The sequence below is a fragment of the Neovison vison genome, chromosome 7 (genome assembly GCF_020171115.1).
Source record: "Neovison vison isolate M4711 chromosome 7, ASM_NN_V1, whole genome shotgun sequence".
NCBI classification, from domain to species: domain Eukaryota; kingdom Metazoa; phylum Chordata; class Mammalia; order Carnivora; family Mustelidae; genus Neogale; species Neogale vison.
In genome coordinates, this window is record NC_058097.1 from 51,468,831 (window position 1) to 51,487,403 (window position 18,573).

The window sequence follows — 18,573 nt, forward strand, 5'->3', positions numbered from 1 at the left end:
GGTGAAGTAAGACATTCACACACACAGAAATATTCTATGATTCCACTGACTTATCTGAAGCAGTAAAATTCATAGAAACAGGAAGCAGATGGTGGTGGTGGGGAGCTAGGGGAAGGAGGGAGTGGGGAGTTGTTCAATAGGTACAGAGGTTGAATTTTACAAGATGAAAAAAGTTCTTGGAACTGTCTGCCCCATGACATTAGTCATTCAAGACTGCTAAACTGTAGGGGCGCCTGGGTGGCTCATTGGGTTAAGTCTCTGCCTTTAGCTTAGGTCATGATCTCAGGGTCCTGGGATCGAGCCCCACATCGGGGATGGAGGGGTTCTCTACTAAGCAGGGAGCCTGCTTCCTCCTCTCTCTTCTGCCTGCCTCTCTGCCTACTTGTGATCTCTCTTTGTGTCAAATAAATTTTTTAAAAATCTAAAAAAAAAAAAAGACTGCTAAACTGTAGACTTAAAAATGGTTAAGTGAGGGTGCCTGGGTGGCTCAGTGGGTTAAAACCTCTGCCTTCAGCTCAGGTCATGATCCCAGGACCCTGGGACCGAGCCCCACATCAGGCTCTCTGCTCAGTAAGGAGCCTGCTTCCCTTCCTCTCTCTCTGCCTGCCTCTCTGCCTACTTGTATTCTGTCAGATAAATAAAATGTTTTTAAAAAAATGGTTAAGTGAGTGATTGTTATGTTGTGTAACATACATACGCCTGAACCACCCAGGCACCCCTAAAAATAAAATCTTAAAAAAAAAAATTATTGCAGGGTGAGAAGGGGTGGAATGGGGTGGGACAATGTCCTTGCTGGCTTACCAGCTATGTGCCTAGTTCCCTCCTGTGTTTTGTGACTTTGCATGATGGGCTCACTCAAGCCTTCCTCTGTTCAATCTGAGCTGGGTGATGTCTTTCTAGAGAAGCTTTCTCTTTGCTTTGGCGGGAGACCTAGGGACATCACCAGCCCAACCGCTATACCATTAATTTCTCAGCTTGTCAGTGCCTCAACCACCCAGCTTGATTTCCAGCCCATTCCACATGAGACTGGTTGGGTGGTCACTCAGCGTTCAGTGGAGGGGGTGCCTGGGTGGCTCAGTGGGTTAAGCCTCTGCCTTCGGCTCAGGTCATGATCTCAGAGTCCTGGGATCGAGTCCCACATCCGGCTTTCTGCTCAGTGGGGTGTGGGGTTTGTGTTGCTTCTCCCTCTGCCTCTGCCACTCCCTTGCTTGTGCCCTCTTGCTCTCTCTCGCTCTGTCTCTCAAATTACTAAATTAATTAATGCTTGGGCTCTGGTTGGCAGGGTAATGATTCTCTACTGATTTTTAAAATTTAATTAATTAATTAATTAAAACTAACTAATTAATTAAATTTAAAAAATCAGTAGAGAATAATTTCTCTGCCATCCAGAGCCCAAGCACAAATAGGAAAAGCTCCTGGAGGTCCTCCTAGAGCCACTGGGTGATTATTTCTGGGGGGGTGTGTGTGATTATTTTTTATTTTAATTTTGTCCATTTACTTATTTGTATGAGGAATCTTTACACCCAATGTGGAGCTGGAACTCGTGACCCTGAGATTGAGAGTCACGTGCTTTTCCGACTGAGCCAGTCGGGCACCCTGAGACTTCATTTTTTTTTTTTAAGATTTTTTTTAAAATTTATTTATTTGACAGACAGAGATCACAAGTAGGCAGAGAGGCAGGCAGAGAGAGAGGAAAGCAGGCTCTCCGCTCAGCAGAGAGCCCGATGCGGGACTCGATCCCAGGATCCTGGGATCATGACCTGAGCCGAAGGCAGCAGCTTAACCCACCGAGCCACCCAGGCGCCCCAGAGACTTCATTTTTACTGTGGTGAGAGACACATAGCAAGACACTTGCCATTTTAACTGTTCATATGTGCACAGATTGGTGGCGTTAAGAGCATTCACGCTGAGGTCCACTATGACCGTCATCTGTTCCCCTAGAACTTTTTCTTTCTTTCTTTTAAACTTTAATTATTTGAGAGCAAGAGAGAGAGGGTGAGAGAGAGAATGAACACGTGGAGGGGCAGAGAAAGAGGGAGAGGGCGACTCCCTGCTGAGTGGAGAGCCGGACATGGGACTTGATCCCAGGACTCCAGGACCAGGACCCGAGCTGAAGGGAGGCGCCCAACCGCTGAGACACCCAGGCAGGACTCCTCCTCCAGAACTTTTTCATCTTCCCAAACTGAGACTCTGCCCATCCAATGGGCAACTCCACACCATCCTCTTTCCCCCAGATCGTGGCCTTTGGCCTAAATGGCTTCAGGCTTCCTCTGCCATGAAGCCTGTGTCCCAGTGTCCTTCCTTTTTAAGGCTAAGTAATGTCTCATTGGAGGTAGGTCAGTGGGATTTTCTTTTATTTCAAGATTATTTATTATTTGAGAAAGAAAGAGCATGAGCAAGGGGAGGGGCAGAGGGAAAAGCAGGCTCCCCGCCAAGCAGGGAGCCTGATGAGGGGCTCCATCCCAGGACCCTGGGATCATAACCTGAGCGGAAGGCAGAGGCTTAACCCTCTGAGCCACCCAGGCGCCCTCCATTGGTGGGATTTTTATTAAACATCAGGCTTTTTTTTTTTTTTTTAATTTATTTGACAGACAGAGATCACAAGTAGGCAGAGAAGCAGGCAGAGAGAGAGGAGGAAGCAGGCTCCTCCTGAGCAGAGAGCCTGATGCAGGGCTTGATCCCAGGACCCTGGGATCATGACCTGAGCTGAAGGCAGAGGTTTTAACCCACTGAGCCACCCAGGGGCCCCTAAACGTCAGGCTTTCACTGAAATTCTGGCCGTGGAGCTTTCTCTTCATAGACATCCCTGTCATAGTGTCTGAACGTTCCAGAAAGCTCCTTCCTGCTCAGTTGGCATTCTACTCTGATTTCACTGTTTCCTGTGTTGGCCTCTTCCCTCCCTTTCTTTTACCTTTCCTGTCACCTTCTGTCCTTTTCTTCTTTCTTTCCTCCCTCCCTGCTTCCTTCCTTCCCTCCCTCCTTCTTTCCTTCTTTCTTCTCCTCCCTCTCCCTCTCCCTCTCCTTCTCCTTCTTCTTCTTCATCATCGTCTTCTTTTGTGAGGGAGGAGATCTGGAAATTTCTGTCTTCTCACAGGCTCTCCATACATTTAGAAGGATGTTTGGAAAGAGGTGAGGTGACAATGAGGTCACAGCTTGGATTTCCCCCCCACCCTGCCCCCACAGAGGTAGCTTTTACCTGATATAATTTTGAACGTACAGAAAAGTTCCCAGACTAGTGCAAAGAATTTCACAGATGCTTTACCAGGCTCCAGGTCTCGCTGTCCCCACCCCCCTTTTGTCTTATCATCCCATTGTTCTCTCTCTGTATTATTATATATTTACATTTCCAGAGGCATATGAGAAAACACCGGAGGTACCACTCTCCTTTGTCCCTAAATACAGCAGTGTGTATTTGCTAAGAACAAGGACATTCTTTTTAAGAACCACAATGCAGGGGCACCTGGGTGGCTCTGTGGTTTAAGCCACTGTCTTCAGCTCAGGTCATGATCTCAGGGTCCTGGGATCGAGTCCTGCATCGGGCTGTCTGCTCGGCAGGGAGCCTGCTTCCCTCTCACGCTCTCTGCCTGCCTCTCTGCCTACTTGTGATCTCTGTCAAATAAATAAATAAAATCTTTAAAAAAAAAAAAGAACCACAATGCAATGATTCAAGTCAGAAAACTTCACGTGGATCAATTACTATGATCTAATGCACAGAACTCACTCAAATTTCATAAAGCGTCCTACAACTGGGATATCACCTGATTGCTCAAAGGACTGCCTCTGGAGTCCATTAGTATGACTTTCCTCCCTCTTCCTCTTTCTCCACCTTGACCTTTTTGAAGAGTCAAGGCCAGTTCTTGGGCAGAAGGTCTCCTGACTGGAGAATGTTTGATGTCTCCTCTCGATTAGATTCAGGCTGGGTGGCACGGTTTCTTAATCTTCCATGGGGCTTGAACTCACAACCCTGAGATCCAAGACCTGAGGTGAGATTAAGAGTCTAACGCTTTGGGTGCCTGGGGGGCCTCAGTCAGTGAAGCTTCTGCCTTTGGCTCAGGTCATGATTCCAGGGTCCTGGGATTGAGCCCTGCATCAGGCTCCCTGCTCAGCGGGGAGTCTGCTTCTCCCTCATCTCCACAGCCCCAGCCCCACTTGTGCTCTCTCTTTCTCTCTCGTGCACTCTCTCAAATAAGTAAGTAAATAAATAAATAAATAAACTTAAAAAAAAAGTGTCTGCAGCTTAACTGACTGAGCCATGCAGGCGCCCCCAGAATGTCTCATTTGGAAGGACAAAACTCCATGCTTTAAAAAATAGTATTATTAAGTATGTAAGCCTGATGATTCACAGCCCTGTACCCCTGGGGCAAAAATACACTATATGTTAACAAAAAAATAATTTTTTAAAAAGGAAAAAAAATAGTATTATTGAACTATAGTTGACATAAAACATTGTATAAATTCAAGGCACATAGCCTGTTCATTTGATACATTTACATACTGTAATATGATTGTCATTATAGCAATAATGGACACTTCTATTGGATTACATAATTATCCTTTCTTTTTAGAAAAGATAGCTCTAGTCTAGTAGCTCTAGTCTTGTGAAAACTGAAGCTCTGGGAGTAAAGGAGAGAAAAGCTTCAGATACTAGTGGGAGAGGAAACTGACCTGTCTATACAATTTTGGAGAGCTTGATGTACTGAGAGGTTATATATATGTATCTTTTCCTTTTTTAAAAGATTTTATTTTGGGGCACCTGGATGGCTCAGGGTTGAGCCTCTGCCTTTGGGCCAGGTCATGATCCCAGGGTCCTGGGATCGAGCCCTACATCGGGCTCTCTGCTCAGCAGGGAGCATGCTTCCTCCTCTCTCTCTGCCTGCCTCTCTGCCTACTTGTGACCTCTCTCTGCCAAATAAATAAATAAAATCTAAAAAAAACAAAAATTTTAGGGGTGCCTGGGTGGCTCAGTGGGTTAAGCCTCTGCCTTCGGCTCAGGTCATGGTCCCAGGGTCCTGGGATCGAGCCCTGAGTTGGGCTCTCTGCTCAGCAGGGAGCCTGCTTCCTCCTCTCTCTCTGCCTGCCTCTCCACTACTTGTAATCTCTGTCTGTCAAATAAATAAAATCTTAAAAAAAAAGATTTTATTTTTAAGTAATCTCTATGCCCAACATGGGGCTCAAAACTACAAACATTAAGTATCCCATGCTCTTCCTACTGAGCCCTTTTTTTTTTAAGATTTTATTTATTTATTTATTTGACAGAGAGAGAGAGACCAAGTAGGCAGAGAGGCAGGCAAAGAGAGAAGGGGAAGCAGGATCTCTACTGAGCAGAGAGCCCGACTCGGGGCTCGATCCCAGGACCCTGGGACCATGACCTGAGCCAAAGGCAGAGACTTAAACCACTGAGCCACCCAGGCACCCCAAGAGGGCGATTTAGACGCAGACACACACAGACACTTGGGGAAAAGACCATATGGAGACGGAGATTGGGGTGACATGTTTCTAAGCCAAGGGATGACAAGGATTGCCAGCGGACCACCAGAAGCTGGGAAGAAGCAAGGAAGTCTTCTTCCCAAGAGACTTGGGAGAGAGGCTGTCCCTGCCAACACCTTGATTTCAGACTTCTATGCCCCAGAACTGTGAAGGAGCACATCTCTGTTGTTTTAAATCACAGTTTGTGGTACTTCGTATGGCGGCCCCTGGGGAAAATCATACGCTCCCCTTTCCACCCTCCTACCGGTTGGTGGCAACCACTAAACTGATTTCTGTGTCTAGGAGTTTGCCTAGTCCTCAGAATTTTTTGATCCAAGAGGTCTGGGGTCGGGAACGTGCATTTCTAGCAAGTTCCCAGGCGGTGCTGATGCTGTTGGCCTTTCTGCAGCATCTCAAGCGCTAGAGCACCTGCCAAGAGCTGACAAAGGGCACCCCAGGCCCTAGAGCTGAACCAATAAGTTCACTTACTGGGATCCCTTCCCAGGCTGGCTCCCCAGGTTGCTGCCAATTTCAAGGGCCAGACCCTGCTGTCCTTCTGTGCACTTTGCAACTCCCCACTGAGCACACTTTGCACCCCACCCTGTGAAAGCTGCCGGTGAGTTTTGTGGCATCTCGGCTCCTGCTTCCGGTGAAAATACTCTCCCCCATCTGAGCCAACCTCTGTCATCAGAGCAGAAAACTGCCCTTCCACAAATACAGACTTTCATCTCCTCCGGGCACTGACTCTCTCCCATGATCTGCAGGGACCTGCACTGATATCCCCCTACTCTTCCACGGAGATGTTCCTCTCATTGGAACAGGGGAATTAAAATGAGGGGTCCAAAACCACAAGTCCCAAGGGCCTGCGGTAGTTGGTCAGACACCCAGGACCTAAAGGGCACTGACCATGAGCCCCGGGGGAGGGGTCATCTGTATCTCTGTCCTCCTGTCTTTCCTAACTGGGAAATAACCCTAGGAGCAATGTGGAAATCTGGATGGTGGGGAGGGAGGGAGAACAGGCAACTCCCTGGGACTGGGGTCTATAATAGTCATTAAGTTCTGGAGTCCCTAAGCACCTGGATGGAAGCATTTAGATCCTCAAGTGTTCTCCTGAGGACCAGGACTCCCAGTCTCCAGAGTCTGCCCTCAGACCGGCGTTCCATATTCCTCTTCCCCTGTTCTCCTGGGACCCAGGTGTCCAGATATCCAGCTCTCCGATCCCTCAGGACTCAAGAGTCCCATCTCACACCAATTATAGCCCTAGGATCCAAGAGCATTTGCCTGGGCCCTGAGGACCCAGATGTCATCCCATTCCTTGTGCTAAGTGGATCCAGAAAACTACATCTCCCATGAGGCTGTAGGTCTGCAGTGTCATTGTTTAAATGCTCCCTGTTATTGAGGTACCTCAGAAAAATAGTTGCACACCACAAGCACGAGGTTGGGGGTGGGTTGGGGAGGGGATGGGAGGTTAACAAGCCTTCTCCTGTCAAAGGGCAGGGATAGTCCAGAGTCCCTGGGGACACCAAAGCAGAGCAGAAAACTGAGGCCCAGAGGGCAACTGGGACCTTCCCACAGCTTCCTGACAATGGCGGCAGGGGTGCTTGGGGTGGATGGGAGACCGGGAAGCAGATCCATATCCTCCCTCAAAAACTCACACAGGCTCACTCGGGTCCTCCTCTCAGATTCTTTATTATCCCAAGTAAGAAAAATAAAAAAAAAAAATAAATAAGATAAATAACCCAATAAATAAAGAGGAGACCCCGTAATAAACAGCCCGCGGCTTCAGGAAGCGTAGCTGGGACTACGACCCTGCGAAGGCCCCACCATGCTCAGGGGGTCTGAGGAGCCCACGTCCGGAGGCTCGAGGGCTGGGATCCCTGGGGACTCCGGGGTGGCCGGAAGAAGGCCTGGCAGGGGCAGGAAGCGGGCAGGTCCCCGGGGCGCCAGGTCCTGGTATGGGGAGTTGTGGGGGGGCAGGCGCAGTGGGAGGCCCAGGGTCTCAGAGTGGTAGATGTTGTACCCATCTTCCAGAAGCACTTCCTGGAAGCTGCAGGCTACGGGGTCGAAGTGTAACTGCGGGAACAAGAAGAGAGATCAGAAACATGGGATCCCTTCACATCTTTCTGCTGCAGGACCCAGGCATCCAGGCCGGCGCCCTCTTCCCTCGGACCTGGGCGTCTGGGGGCCCCCAGCTCTCTCTTCTTTCTGACCACAGAGTGCTCCCCTCCAACAGGATACAGGAGTCCAGACTCCCCCTAGAGAGCTGGGGGAGCCCCTCCTCCCTCAGATCCAGAGTCCAAGTCCCCAGACACAAACAGAAGCAGGCTCCTCCTTTCCCTCTGGGCAGTCCACCTCCCAACTCCACTTCCCAGAGAGGATTATTCCAGCCCAGGGAGCAGTCGAGGCTCTCTGAGTTCAGACAGCAGCATCTGGCTTCCTCCCAGGGGTCACAGTCACTTTACAGGCCATGGGTCCTCAGAGGGACCCTGTGCCCAGCAGGAACGGGACATGTAGGAGGACCATGTGGCCACCAGGGGTTCTGAGTCACAAGACTCAGCCTCTCAGGCCACTCTCATTCGCAGGCCTCGTGACTCGCAGCTGGCGTGTCCCTGTGTAAGCCTCAGTTTCCTCTCCTTGTAAACATGGACAAGGTCAGCTCCCACAGGTAGGGGGGTTGGCATGGTGCAGGAACGTGGAGAGCACAGGACCAAGCCTGGCCCAGGCCACAGGTGTCAGACATGGTACCCCAGATGGGTGAAGATGACAGGAGGGAGAGTGGAGCACAAGGAGGGGCACCCTGGAAACTCACCGATCCGTACAGTGTCCCATCCGGGCCCTGGCACAGGAACCTGGATGTTTTCACTCCCAAGATCTGAATGACCCCTGGCTTCAGGGCTTTCAGCTCCAAGAGACCTGAGGGGGAGAAAGTGGTCAGGGACTCAGAGGGCCTCTTCCCAGGCCCCTCTCTCTTGGACCTGGGAGTCCAGGCCTCCAGTCCCTCCTCCCGCAGACCACCCCTGGTCTATATACTCACTTTCGGGGCTCCGGCGGGCAGCCCCCGCCACCGTGCCATCAGCCCTGATCTCTAGGTGGGCCTCCGTCTCCTGAGCGTCGTCTGTGTAGAGGTACCGCTGTCGAACTTGGCCTCCGAATTGGAGGAGGGGGCTGGAGTCAGGGATAGGGTATGCCTGGCAGGCTCCCAGCAAAAGGACCGCCAGCACAGGGACCCACAGCCCCAGGTGCTCGGACCTGGCCTCCTCCCAGCCCATCAATGGCTCACGTCCTCGGGCGAGATCTGGGGTCTGGGGTCTGACAAGCCAGCGGAATGGTAGAGATTTTGTTCCAGATCCTGGCTGTCTGGGAGAGCAGAGTCACGGATCGCTGCTTAGCCTGATCGCCTGGGTCCTCTCGCACATGGATTCCCAGCTGAACCGAACACCCAGGTCTCCTAGAAGGGATGCAGGCGTTCCAAAATTTATATCCAGACAGACCCGCCCCATCACCTTCCCCACACCTGACCCATGATATTTGACCCACTTGGCAGGAACCAGGATTCCACGGTGGCCAGATCGGGCTGAACGGATGATGCAATCCGGGGGGTCCTTCCAGGTGGGGACCTGGACTTCCCAGTCTGAGGAATTAGGGGGAGAGGGGTGGGAAGAACTGGGACCTGGGTGACAGGGGCTGGGGGGCCGGGACCCCTGGAATCTCGGGGGGGGGCAGGGGGCTGGAAATCTGCTTCCCTGACTGACAGACTCAGACTGTGTCCCATAACTGGAATTTCTGCACGCCACCTGAATTTCTAGGTTTCTGGGGGGTCACACGCGTTCCTTCATCATCAGGAAGGCTGCGAATGCCACATGACCAAACCGTCCCCTGCAGGGACAGAGGCATCCTGACCTCAAAGTCACCAACCCCAGCCCAGATGCTCCTCCTGCACCAAAGGTCCTAGTTTCTCTCTCTCTCTCCTCCCTGATGCAATCGTGGTGTTTCTTTCACCAGAGAAGCTATCCCCAGGCCCAGAAGGGTGCTCTCAAAATAGCTTGGGGCAGGGGGAGGGTGAGAGTCTCTGACTCAGCGTTGGTGGCCCAGCCAGGCTCTGGAGGGGGAGCTGAGAGGCAGGAGCCCAAAGGGAATGAGGGGGTGGGCAGTTTCCTGGAAACCAAAGGTACAGAGACTGGCCACCTGGGTCTGAGCGAGGAGGGCACTGGGGGCCTGAACTTCTCCAACTAAAGAGGGGAGGGGGCTGGGGTTGGAAGTCCAGGGTCTGAGGAAGGAGAGGCCTGGGGGCCCCACTCCTGGGTCTGGAGACATTTATGGACAAGTCTCTGGACAGTGAAGTCAAATCCCTATTGAATGTTCATGCTCACCTGCTGCAGCCGCCCAGGGTGGGGCTGGGTAGGGCCACCTTGACCATGGGAACAATTTCAGGTGTGCTGCAAAGCAAAGCCTTTGAATCCCAACCTGGGACTGTGGGAGGATAAACAGGCTTCCACTCCCTCCTGCCAGCTCCTTCCGGGCTCAAGGAGAGGCTGCCACCAGGAGGGGCCCGTCTAGAAAGGAGCTGTCGGCACCAGACCATCCATTCCCCACGGAGGAGGCTGGGGGCCCCGGCTCTGGCATCTGGAGGTGTGCGGTGTGGACAGAGGCGATCAGCGGCACCTGGTGTGCGTGGGGACACCCACAGACCTGAGGCTCCCGCGTCTGGGACCCTGACAGCTGGAGGAGGTTTTCCATCCGCTCCAGGAGCAGCCTGGCGAACGGGTTCCTCACCCCCACAGGGAGGACGAGGCAGACAGAGGGCGGAGGATCTTACTCCCAGCCCCGGCCTAGTGTCCGGGGAGTGGCCGGACTCCGAGCCTCCAGGTACCCGGGGCAGGCTGTGAGCCCGGGCGCCAGAGAAGGGGGAGAAGTCCATGGACCCGAACACCTGGGTCCAGCATCGCGTCCGGCGCTAGAAGTCCACGTCCACGGAAGGATGCCGCTGCTGGAGGCCAGGTAGGCGGATCCTGGAAAGCCCTGTGGCTGGCCGAGGCCGGAGGGGATTGGGCTGGGCGCCGGTCCCGGGGTCTGGGGAGGGCAGGGGGCGGAGGCTCCCACCCCAGCCTGGGGCTCCAGGACGGGGGCGGGGCTCCGCCTCGGACTTACCTGCCTGGCCCTGGAGGGGCGGAGGCTGCGAGCCTCGGAACCGCGCCCATCTCCTTCCTCTCCTCCCCGAGCCCTTGGAGCCAGTCGGGGGAAGCGGCATGGAGGGGAGGGCTGCTGAGCCTTGGGACCTGGAGTTCGGGATTCCGGGGGCGGCCGGATGTGGACTGCACTTGAGGACGGCTCGCTGCAGTCTCGCCAAGCCGACTGCGGATCTGCCATCCGCCAGAAGCTCAGGTGAGTGGGCCTAGCAGATGCCTGGCACCTAGGAACCTGGGCCTTCCCTTCCCGGGAGGCGCACCCCCAACCACTCGCCCCTTAGGATCCGGGGAGTCTCCACCCCGCCTGCAACTCCTGCTTCTCCAGGAACCAAGATCCCTTCCTCCAGTCTGGGCCTCCAGACTTATCCTGTTCTGCTTGGCCTGTGTCTTCCCCTCACCTTCATAGTGGAGGCTGCCCACCTCCCCACTTCTCCCTAGCCCCGGGTACACCGGAGAAAGGAGTTGGTGGAACATTGCCCAACTTCAGTGGGCCTCCGGGGCCCCAGGGGAACCAGATCCCAAGATGCGGAGATGACTGCTGGGTCCCAGACTGTTGCTTTCTTGGAAAACACCATTTTCCATCCCCGTCCCCTGAAATTCCAAGATCCCGCTTCTCCGCCCTCAGATCCAGGACCCCGATCCCCCTTCACCCGGACCCAGGAGTCTGAATCCTTAGTATCCTGGCCTCTGCTCCTTGACATACGTCCTTGGGCCCCTTGTGCCACTGCTAACTCATCTCTCCTCCCATTCAGCCATGTGGGCCCCCAGCCGGCGGCAGCTCTGTCTGACCTTCCTGCTAGTCTGTGTTCTTTCAGCTGTCTTCTTCCTCCACATCCACCAAGACCTATTTCACAGTGGCCTGGACCTGACTGCCCTGTGTCCGGCCCGCCACCTGCTGACACCCCCTGTGGCCGTCTTCTGCTTGTCGGGCACGCCGATGGCGCCCAACGCCTCCTTTCCCTGTCTCAAGCCCCCTGCCTCGCTCTCAGGAATCTGGACCATCTACCCAGATGGCCGCTTTGGTAACCAGATGGGGCAGTACGCCACGCTGCTGGCCCTGGCCCAGCTCAACGGTCGCCAGGCGTTCATCCTGCCCGCCATGCACGCCGCGCTCGCCCCCGTGTTCCGCATCAGCCTACCCGTGCTCGCCGCTGAGGTGGATGGCCGCACGCCGTGGCGGGAGCTACAGCTGCACGACTGGATGTCAGAGGACTACGCACACTTGGAGGACGCCTTCCTGAAGCTTACGGGCTTCCCCTGCTCCTGGACCTTCTTCCACCATCTCCGCGCCCAGATCCGCAGGGAGTTCACCTTGCACGACCACCTACGGCAGGAGGCCCAGGGTCTCCTGAGTCAGCTCCGCTTGGGCCGCGCAGGGGTCCGCCCTCGCACCTTCGTGGGGGTCCACGTGCGCCGTGGGGACTACCTGCAAGTCATGCCCCAGCGCTGGAAAGGGGTGGTGGGCGATCGCGCCTACCTCCAGCAGGCTATGGACTGGTTCCGGGCCCGGCACGAAGCCCCTGTCTTTGTGGTTGTCAGCAATGGCATGGCCTGGTGTCGGGAGAACATCGACGCCTCCCGTGGGGACGTGATCTTTGCTGGCGATGGGCAGGAGGGCTCACCGGGGAAGGACTTTGCGCTGCTCATGCAGTGTAACCATACCATCATGACCATTGGGACCTTCGGTTTCTGGGCCGCCTACCTGGCTGGTGGAGACACCGTCTACCTGGCCAACTTCACCCTGCCTGACTCCAACTTCCTGAAGATCTTTAAGCCAGAGGCTGCCTTCCTGCCCGAGTGGGTGGGCATTAATGCCAACTTGTCTGCACTCCAGTCGCTGGCGGGGCTGTGAGCAGCAGGGAGACTTTCCGGAATCGCTGATCAGTCTCAGGGCGGCATTTACCTGGCAGCTTCTGGGGAAACCTATGGGAGCCCCACAGCTGGTGCCCTCCCCCCCATTTCTAGAGCAGTTCTAGCCGGCTAGACTTCGAGAGAAAGGAGGGCTCTCTGTAGCTGTCTGGACATTTTAGAACCAGCAGAAGATCTTTTTCTGTGGGTTGGCAATGCCCAGAGAGGCTCATATCAGTTCTAGAAGGCAGCGCCTACCTGTTCATCCCAGCCCATATCCAGAGTACTTTCTGGCTGGCTGCACCCAAGTCCAGGCAACTCCCCCTTCGAATGTTGCCCCTGGTCTTCTTGAGAAGAGAGGTCCAGTCCCCAGGACTGAGGGAACTTGTGGGTGTCCTAGAGCAAGCACCCACCAACTCCCGTTCTGTGTTTCTGGAGTCATTCTAGAAAGCCCCAGCTCGATTACCTGTGGAGAATCCTGCAGGGATCTTCCAGAGGGGTGGGGTTCTGGAATTCCAGGAGAATCTCAGGAAGGTACAATCCAAATCTTAACACCTCAACCACTGCCGGGAATATGGGTAGAAGACAGATTATGTGTAGCTAGCTGAGAGCTGACCCGAAATGTCTGACCTCTCAGCCCCTGAAAAGAAAGACCAAGACTCTTTTTTGAGCAGATGGACGAAAATGTGGGAGGTGGCGAGAGGGGGACAGATTCAGAAGTGTAGCCAGTCCTGGAGTGAAGTTTTTCAGAAATGTGGGAACACTTTTCTTTTTTCTTCAAGCTCAAAAACTGTCAAAGACAAGTGCCCCACAAGGCAGGTCTGAGTTGAGGTGGCCCCTCCCAATTACGGAAGTTTCCTCTTCTGCGTCCCTTTCCCTCACCCCCTCATCCCCCCCCCACCCACTGGGCTGGGGGAGGTGGGGGTGGGGGGGTGAAGGGGTGAGGGGTGGGGAGGGATGATGGAATCCATTTTCTGCAATTCAGCCAGCTTAAATGTTTCCTTCTTCCTTGCAGAAAGCTCCTGGCATTGTGCCCCTTGCCAACCCTGGTCTGCCCCTGATATCACAGAACCACTAAATCTGACTTCAGGTTTGAAACGAATGGAGGGTGTGCAGACCCTCAGCAGTTCTCAGACCCAGGCTGTCCTCAGACCCAGGCAGAAGGGAATGCAGGGTCTGGCCAAGGAGGATGGGATTCTGGACTCAGATTCCAGGAACGCCTTGAGGCTTTTGGAAGGGGTTGAAGGTGGCCTGCTAGCTTTCTTACAGACAACTCTGATCACATCTGTCCACCCAGAAGAATGCACACCCCTTTTTCAGTCTTCCTAAGGGAGTTTTGAGGGATTATTCCTGATTCGGCTGCCACAGGTGGGGGAGAGGGAGGTATGAATTAAAAGGCCACATCACTAATGCCTGTCCCTGCAGTGTTTTGGAGTCCTGTGTGTGTGTGTGTAGGAGGAAAGTTTCAGAACCGCTAGGGATTCATTCACATCTAGGGATATTGTCCTGCTCAAATCTGGCCATCTCTTGTTCTCAGAATTGTGTGAGTCATGGTCCCTGTTTTTCTGGTGGCCTGTTTCAATGATGCAGAAAAGGAGACACCTTCCAGGACCCAAAGAACCCCAGTTCCTCAGTATTAGCCCTAGGCCTCTCTCCTCTGGGACCTGGGCATCAAGCCCCAAGGGGTAGGGAGAGAAAGTGTAGGAGGAAGCGAGTGAAGTGTGCAACTCCGGAACTACATTTCCCATAGAGCCATCGGACTGGCCGGGCGAGACCCCAGGGCCTCCTGGGAGTCGTAGTCCTAGGGCTAGAAAGGGCCCCTTTCTTCATTTTCGTGGCTCCACGCCAGGTTTGCAAAAGGCCAAGTGCACCTAGCCGGAAGCCTGGGTCCGGGGGCTCAGGGAGGGGAGGAAGCTGAAAGCCAGAAGTCCTTTCCTTGGTTTTAGAAGCCGGAGGGGACAAGATACTTTCCTTTCGGGTAGGCGCGGGGAAAATTCTAGTTTGAAAAGGCGGCCGCCTCTGTGATATCATGGAACGATAGGCGGAGTCTCCCTTTGTTGCGGTCTTCTCAGACTCCGCGTTGGGCTTGTGGGCGGGGCCGAGAAAACTCCCTGGGAGTATCTTTTGGGGAATTGGGCCCATGTGAGAAGCTAGAAAGGGGAAGCTGTGGAAATTCCTCGTAGACCGGGGCGAACCGTGACCGTGACTCCAGTCAAAAAGCTCTCCAAATCACGGGACCGACCTCACCCTCGCCCCCAAACAAAATCCTTAATTTTAGTCGTGGGAAAATAGCAGAGTGGAACGACGTGGCCTGCTCATCCTGCCTAAAAGCCCTCAGCCTGGATTCGGCTCTTCAGCGGGTCCTTGTATTTGAGGACACAGCATTCAAGTTCAAGGTCGGGCAGCGGCTGTTTAGGGCTCATCGGGTCTCCGGACTCCTCGGTTTCCTAACCGAGAAGTGTGCGCCCTGCAAATTAAGGGTCTTAGTCTCGGAGAAGGGCATCTTTCCACTTAGCGTGAAAGTGTGGGGTAAAAGGACCCTCCCCGGGGTTCGGCGCGGCCTGAGCGCTCCGGTCGCAATGGGTCCGCAACTTCCCTTCCTGGTGGCGGCGCTGGCCAGCTGCCTGCTTCCTGCCCGGGCCTGTCTCATGTGTGCTACAAAGGTCGTGGAGGCGCTAGACTCCTTGGAGAAGGACTACCTGCCTGACCACCTGCCGGCCGAGAGCCACGGAAGCTTTATGAAAAGGGTGAAAGATGCCGTGCTGGATTTCAAGAACCTGCCAATTCACGAGGAATCCTATATGGGGGTTCTTGGTGAGGGCAGGGAAGAGCGTAGAAATCCTGAGTCCTGGGAAAGGAGGGGTCTGTGGCTAGGATAGCGGGGTGCCGGGGCGGGGGCAGGGTTAGTGGGAAGGGAAGGCAGGGCTGGAGGCAGAGCCTACTGGGCTCGGGAATGGAGAAGGCTGGAATGCAGATTCTGGGCCTTACCCAGGATTGGCAAATGCTGTTTCCCCCACTTTAGCCTCCACTTTTGTGCTTAAAAATAAAACAAAATTTAAAGCTACATTTTAAAAAACTACAACTCCCAGAAGGCAATGGGCAGACAAGCCCTTTACCAGTCTTATCTTTGCCCAGTAGTCTCATGGGTATTGTAGTTTCTGACACTAGGCGAGCCAATGAGGCAGTAGGGCTTGTAATCTGGACTTCTATCTCCCCCTCCCCGCATCCCGGCCTCCCACCCCTCCAGATGAGCCCACACTGGAAAACGCATCCTGGAGTTTTCTGAAGGATTTGAAACGTATCACAGACAGTAACGTAGAAGGTAAATACACAGAGGGGCCAGGGGAGGGGCTCCAGAATCTTTCGGAGAAATGGTAGTTGGTGACAACTGGTCTGGTAGTGGCTCTGTGAGCCAAACTGCCCAGGTTCAAATTCCGGCTCTGTCATCTCCTAGCCGCATGGCTTTGAGTGAGGGCCTGTGTCACCCCGCTCCTTCCCAGGTGAGCTTTTCGTGAAGGAGATGTTTTGGATGTTGAGCCTGCAGAAGGATATCTTTGCCCGCTTTGCAGCTCAGTTCCAAAAAGAGGGTGAGGGAAGACGCGAGTCCCTCAGGGACCACAGCCCCTTTTTCAACAGTCCTAGAGTCCCTGTCCCCATCCCCCCCGCCCCCCCGCCCCTCCGCTCTCCCAACTCCGTCCTCCCTCGGACCCTGGGATCCAGGCACCTGGGTCCTTCCTCCCTCAAACACAAGAGTTCAAACCCCAACCCATTGCCTCCTCTCATCTCCTTTAACTTAGCAATCTGATAATCATTTTTTTTTCTTTCTTTCTTCTGAGGCAGTTTTTTGTCCCAACCAATGTGGTGAGTCCGAATTTGGGAACTGGTCCTTATCCCTCATGGTCGCTCCGGTAATACCCAGCCGTTCTCCTCCCCCTTTGGGTCTCGATGTTTCTCCCTTCTCCACGTCTGAGAGGTTCCACAGTCCTTTCCTACTGCGGGCTTACTGGAGAGCCCGTCATATTGTATTTGCACTCTTTACCGAGCCTGGTTCCATTCCTCTTCCAGCGGGGGTGCCTTCTACCCCCGCCCCTTGGGCTGACCTCCCCGGGATTGGGCACCTGACCCCGCCCCAGCCCTTGGCCCTGCCCTCTCCTTTTAGCCTCCTCTCTCAGGGCGAATACAGCGTTGATCCCGCTCCTTCAGGTGTGATGTTGCAGAGTCTGGTCTGGTGCAATTCTTGCGAGAGGCAGGTTCACGCCTGTCGGAAGCACCCTGATTGCGGGGGTGAGAGAGCTGGGGCCGGCAGGAGTGGGGGCGGTGCAAGAGGGGCGGAGCCAGAGGAGAGCCTGAATCTAGAGAGGGCGGAGCCTGGAGCCGGCAGACAGGAGAAGGCTGGGCGGAGACCTAGCGGGAGGGAGTTGAAGGGCACCGAACTTGGAAGAAGCATCGCACCGTAACCCCCTACCCTCAGAGCGCCTAGTACTCGTCCACGAGAAGGAAGATATGATCCTGAACTGTGAGCTCAACTGGCATCGACTCTCTCAAGGCCTGACCGATTACAGCTTTTTCAGGGTGGGGCCCTCTAAATCCTGTAATCCTTGATCCCCAAGTCCATCAGGCTTGTGTGAGCTCCTTGATCCCTGTATCCACCACAGGCTTGCACCCACAATCCCTATGACCCATGACCTACCTACCAGGTTTGGTTTCTACTGATACCTGAGGGCCCCATGTCCCGACCAGTATACCCGGGACTCCCATCTCCCCCGCTGAGGCCCCATGATGATCTCACCCTTGTACAACCCCAAACCCTGAATTCCCCAGGCCTCTGTGACCCCTTGAGCTTGGGTCTAGGTTTGGGGGCAAAATTCTGAGACCTTGCTGTCCGAGGGGAAAGATCCCATCCTGACCAAGACCGCGGTGACCGCAGATGACGCAGGCGTCTACCGCTGCAGATTGGGCACTGTCCAGTCCATCCCCGCCACGGTCCTCCGCTTTCGAGTCACAGGTTAGTGCTGCATTGTTGACAGCAGTATGGGACTCAAGGTCCGGGCGGGGAAAGCAGTCCCCTTCAGGGGCGTGGTCTGGGCCACATTCCCTTTCTGCAGGGGTGTGGTTTCAGGTCACGAGGGTGTGGCTTCGTGCCCTGGGTGTGGCCCTCCCAACACAGTGTTCAGTCACTTAGGGGCTGGATTCCTTCCTGCAAGGCGTGGGTCCTGGGGCTGGGTGGAGTGGAGCAGGCTTGCGTTTGCTCGGGCGGGACCTTCGTGCCCTCCCGGGACGTCTTCCCTCTCTTCTGTCAGTGTTGCCCGAAAGGATCCGTGAAGAGCTACCGTCAGGCCAGGCTGGGGAGTCCGCAGGTCCGGGGGATTCGATTAGCCTCCCGAGGCCCCCAGCCGGCCAGCCTACATCGACACAGTGTCCGAAGTCCGAGAACATGCTGAGAGGCCGTCTGATCGGACTGCTGATCTGGGGCTTTGTGGTGCTGATAATCGGCTTTGCGACCGCGTGAGCCGCCCACTGAAGAAGGCAGGGCTTGGAGCAAGGGGCGGGATTTCCAACTTCCTAACGCCGGAGGGGGTCTGGGAGCTAGGGAGAAGTACTGGGAGCTGTATTTCCGTTGGGGATGGGTCTTAGAAAACAGGGTGGGGCTTATCTAGGTGGGCTAAGCTTGGATCACTGCTAGAATTAGATCAAATGTAGGGAGGCTGGGAGGGGTGTCCCTCACGCAGGACCTAATCTGGTTCTGCTGTTTGCAACCCCCACCCCCAGGATACTTTGCTTTCGGCCTGAGAGGGTGATCAGTTGCATCAAAGACTGTTTGGGCACCATGAAGGAGTCTGCCACGCCACCACAGGTTTCAAAGGAAAAAGTCACATCGTCAAGGCACAAATAAAGATTTGTCTGATTGTCTCGATATCTGACTCATTCCTCCGGTCTGATCCTAACTTTTGGTTTCCCCAGAGGTCGGGGTCTGGGGATGGTCTCCTGTCTAAGAGGAGGGGCCGGGAAGCCAGCTCCTGGAGTCCTGGAAGGGCCCAACCGGCTGAGACGTAATTCCAGAATCAAGGAGCAG

The 18,573-nt window shown here is 54.5% G+C and overlaps 3 protein-coding genes across 9 annotated transcripts; 2 read left to right on the forward strand and 1 right to left on the reverse strand.

Moving 5' to 3' along the window:
• Window positions 1-7,021: 7,021 nt before the first annotated feature.
• FGF21 (fibroblast growth factor 21) lies at window positions 7,022-9,097 on the reverse strand. Its single transcript, XM_044260517.1, has 4 exons — window positions 9,004-9,097; window positions 8,501-8,914; window positions 8,276-8,379; window positions 7,022-7,539 (listed from the first exon to the last, which is right to left on the reverse strand). The coding sequence occupies exons 2-4, from the start codon at window positions 8,733-8,735 to the stop codon at window positions 7,249-7,251; spliced, it is 630 nt and encodes a 209-aa protein (XP_044116452.1). The 5' UTR covers window positions 8,736-8,914; window positions 9,004-9,097; the 3' UTR covers window positions 7,022-7,248.
• Window positions 9,098-9,518: 421 nt separating this feature from the next.
• FUT1 (fucosyltransferase 1 (H blood group)) lies at window positions 9,519-13,256 on the forward strand. 2 transcript variants are annotated; one of them, XM_044256950.1, is made up of 4 exons: window positions 9,519-9,634; window positions 9,976-10,464; window positions 10,686-10,848; window positions 11,405-13,256. In XM_044256950.1, exons 3-4 carry the CDS (start codon window positions 10,713-10,715, stop codon window positions 12,502-12,504), a joined length of 1,236 nt encoding a protein of 411 aa, XP_044112885.1. In that variant the 5' UTR covers window positions 9,519-9,634; window positions 9,976-10,464; window positions 10,686-10,712; the 3' UTR covers window positions 12,505-13,256. The 2 variants fall into 2 exon arrangements, with proteins under 2 accessions (XP_044112885.1, XP_044112884.1); XM_044256949.1 differs by having other exon boundaries at window positions 9,519-10,464.
• Window positions 13,257-13,433: 177 nt separating this feature from the next.
• On the forward strand, window positions 13,434-18,414 carry IZUMO1 (izumo sperm-egg fusion 1). Of its 6 annotated transcripts, XM_044256946.1 has the most exons (9): window positions 13,434-15,314; window positions 15,748-15,822; window positions 16,001-16,087; window positions 16,341-16,361; window positions 16,704-16,784; window positions 16,972-17,072; window positions 17,352-17,505; window positions 17,801-18,005; window positions 18,270-18,414. In XM_044256946.1, the coding sequence occupies exons 1-9, from the start codon at window positions 15,080-15,082 to the stop codon at window positions 18,391-18,393; spliced, it is 1,083 nt and encodes a 360-aa protein (XP_044112881.1). In that variant the 5' UTR covers window positions 13,434-15,079; the 3' UTR covers window positions 18,394-18,414. The 6 variants fall into 6 exon arrangements, with proteins under 6 accessions (XP_044112881.1, XP_044112880.1, XP_044112878.1 ...); XM_044256945.1 differs by having other exon boundaries at window positions 16,341-16,784; window positions 17,801-18,026; XM_044256943.1 differs by having other exon boundaries at window positions 16,341-16,784.
• The last annotated feature ends 159 nt before the right edge of the window (window positions 18,415-18,573 follow it).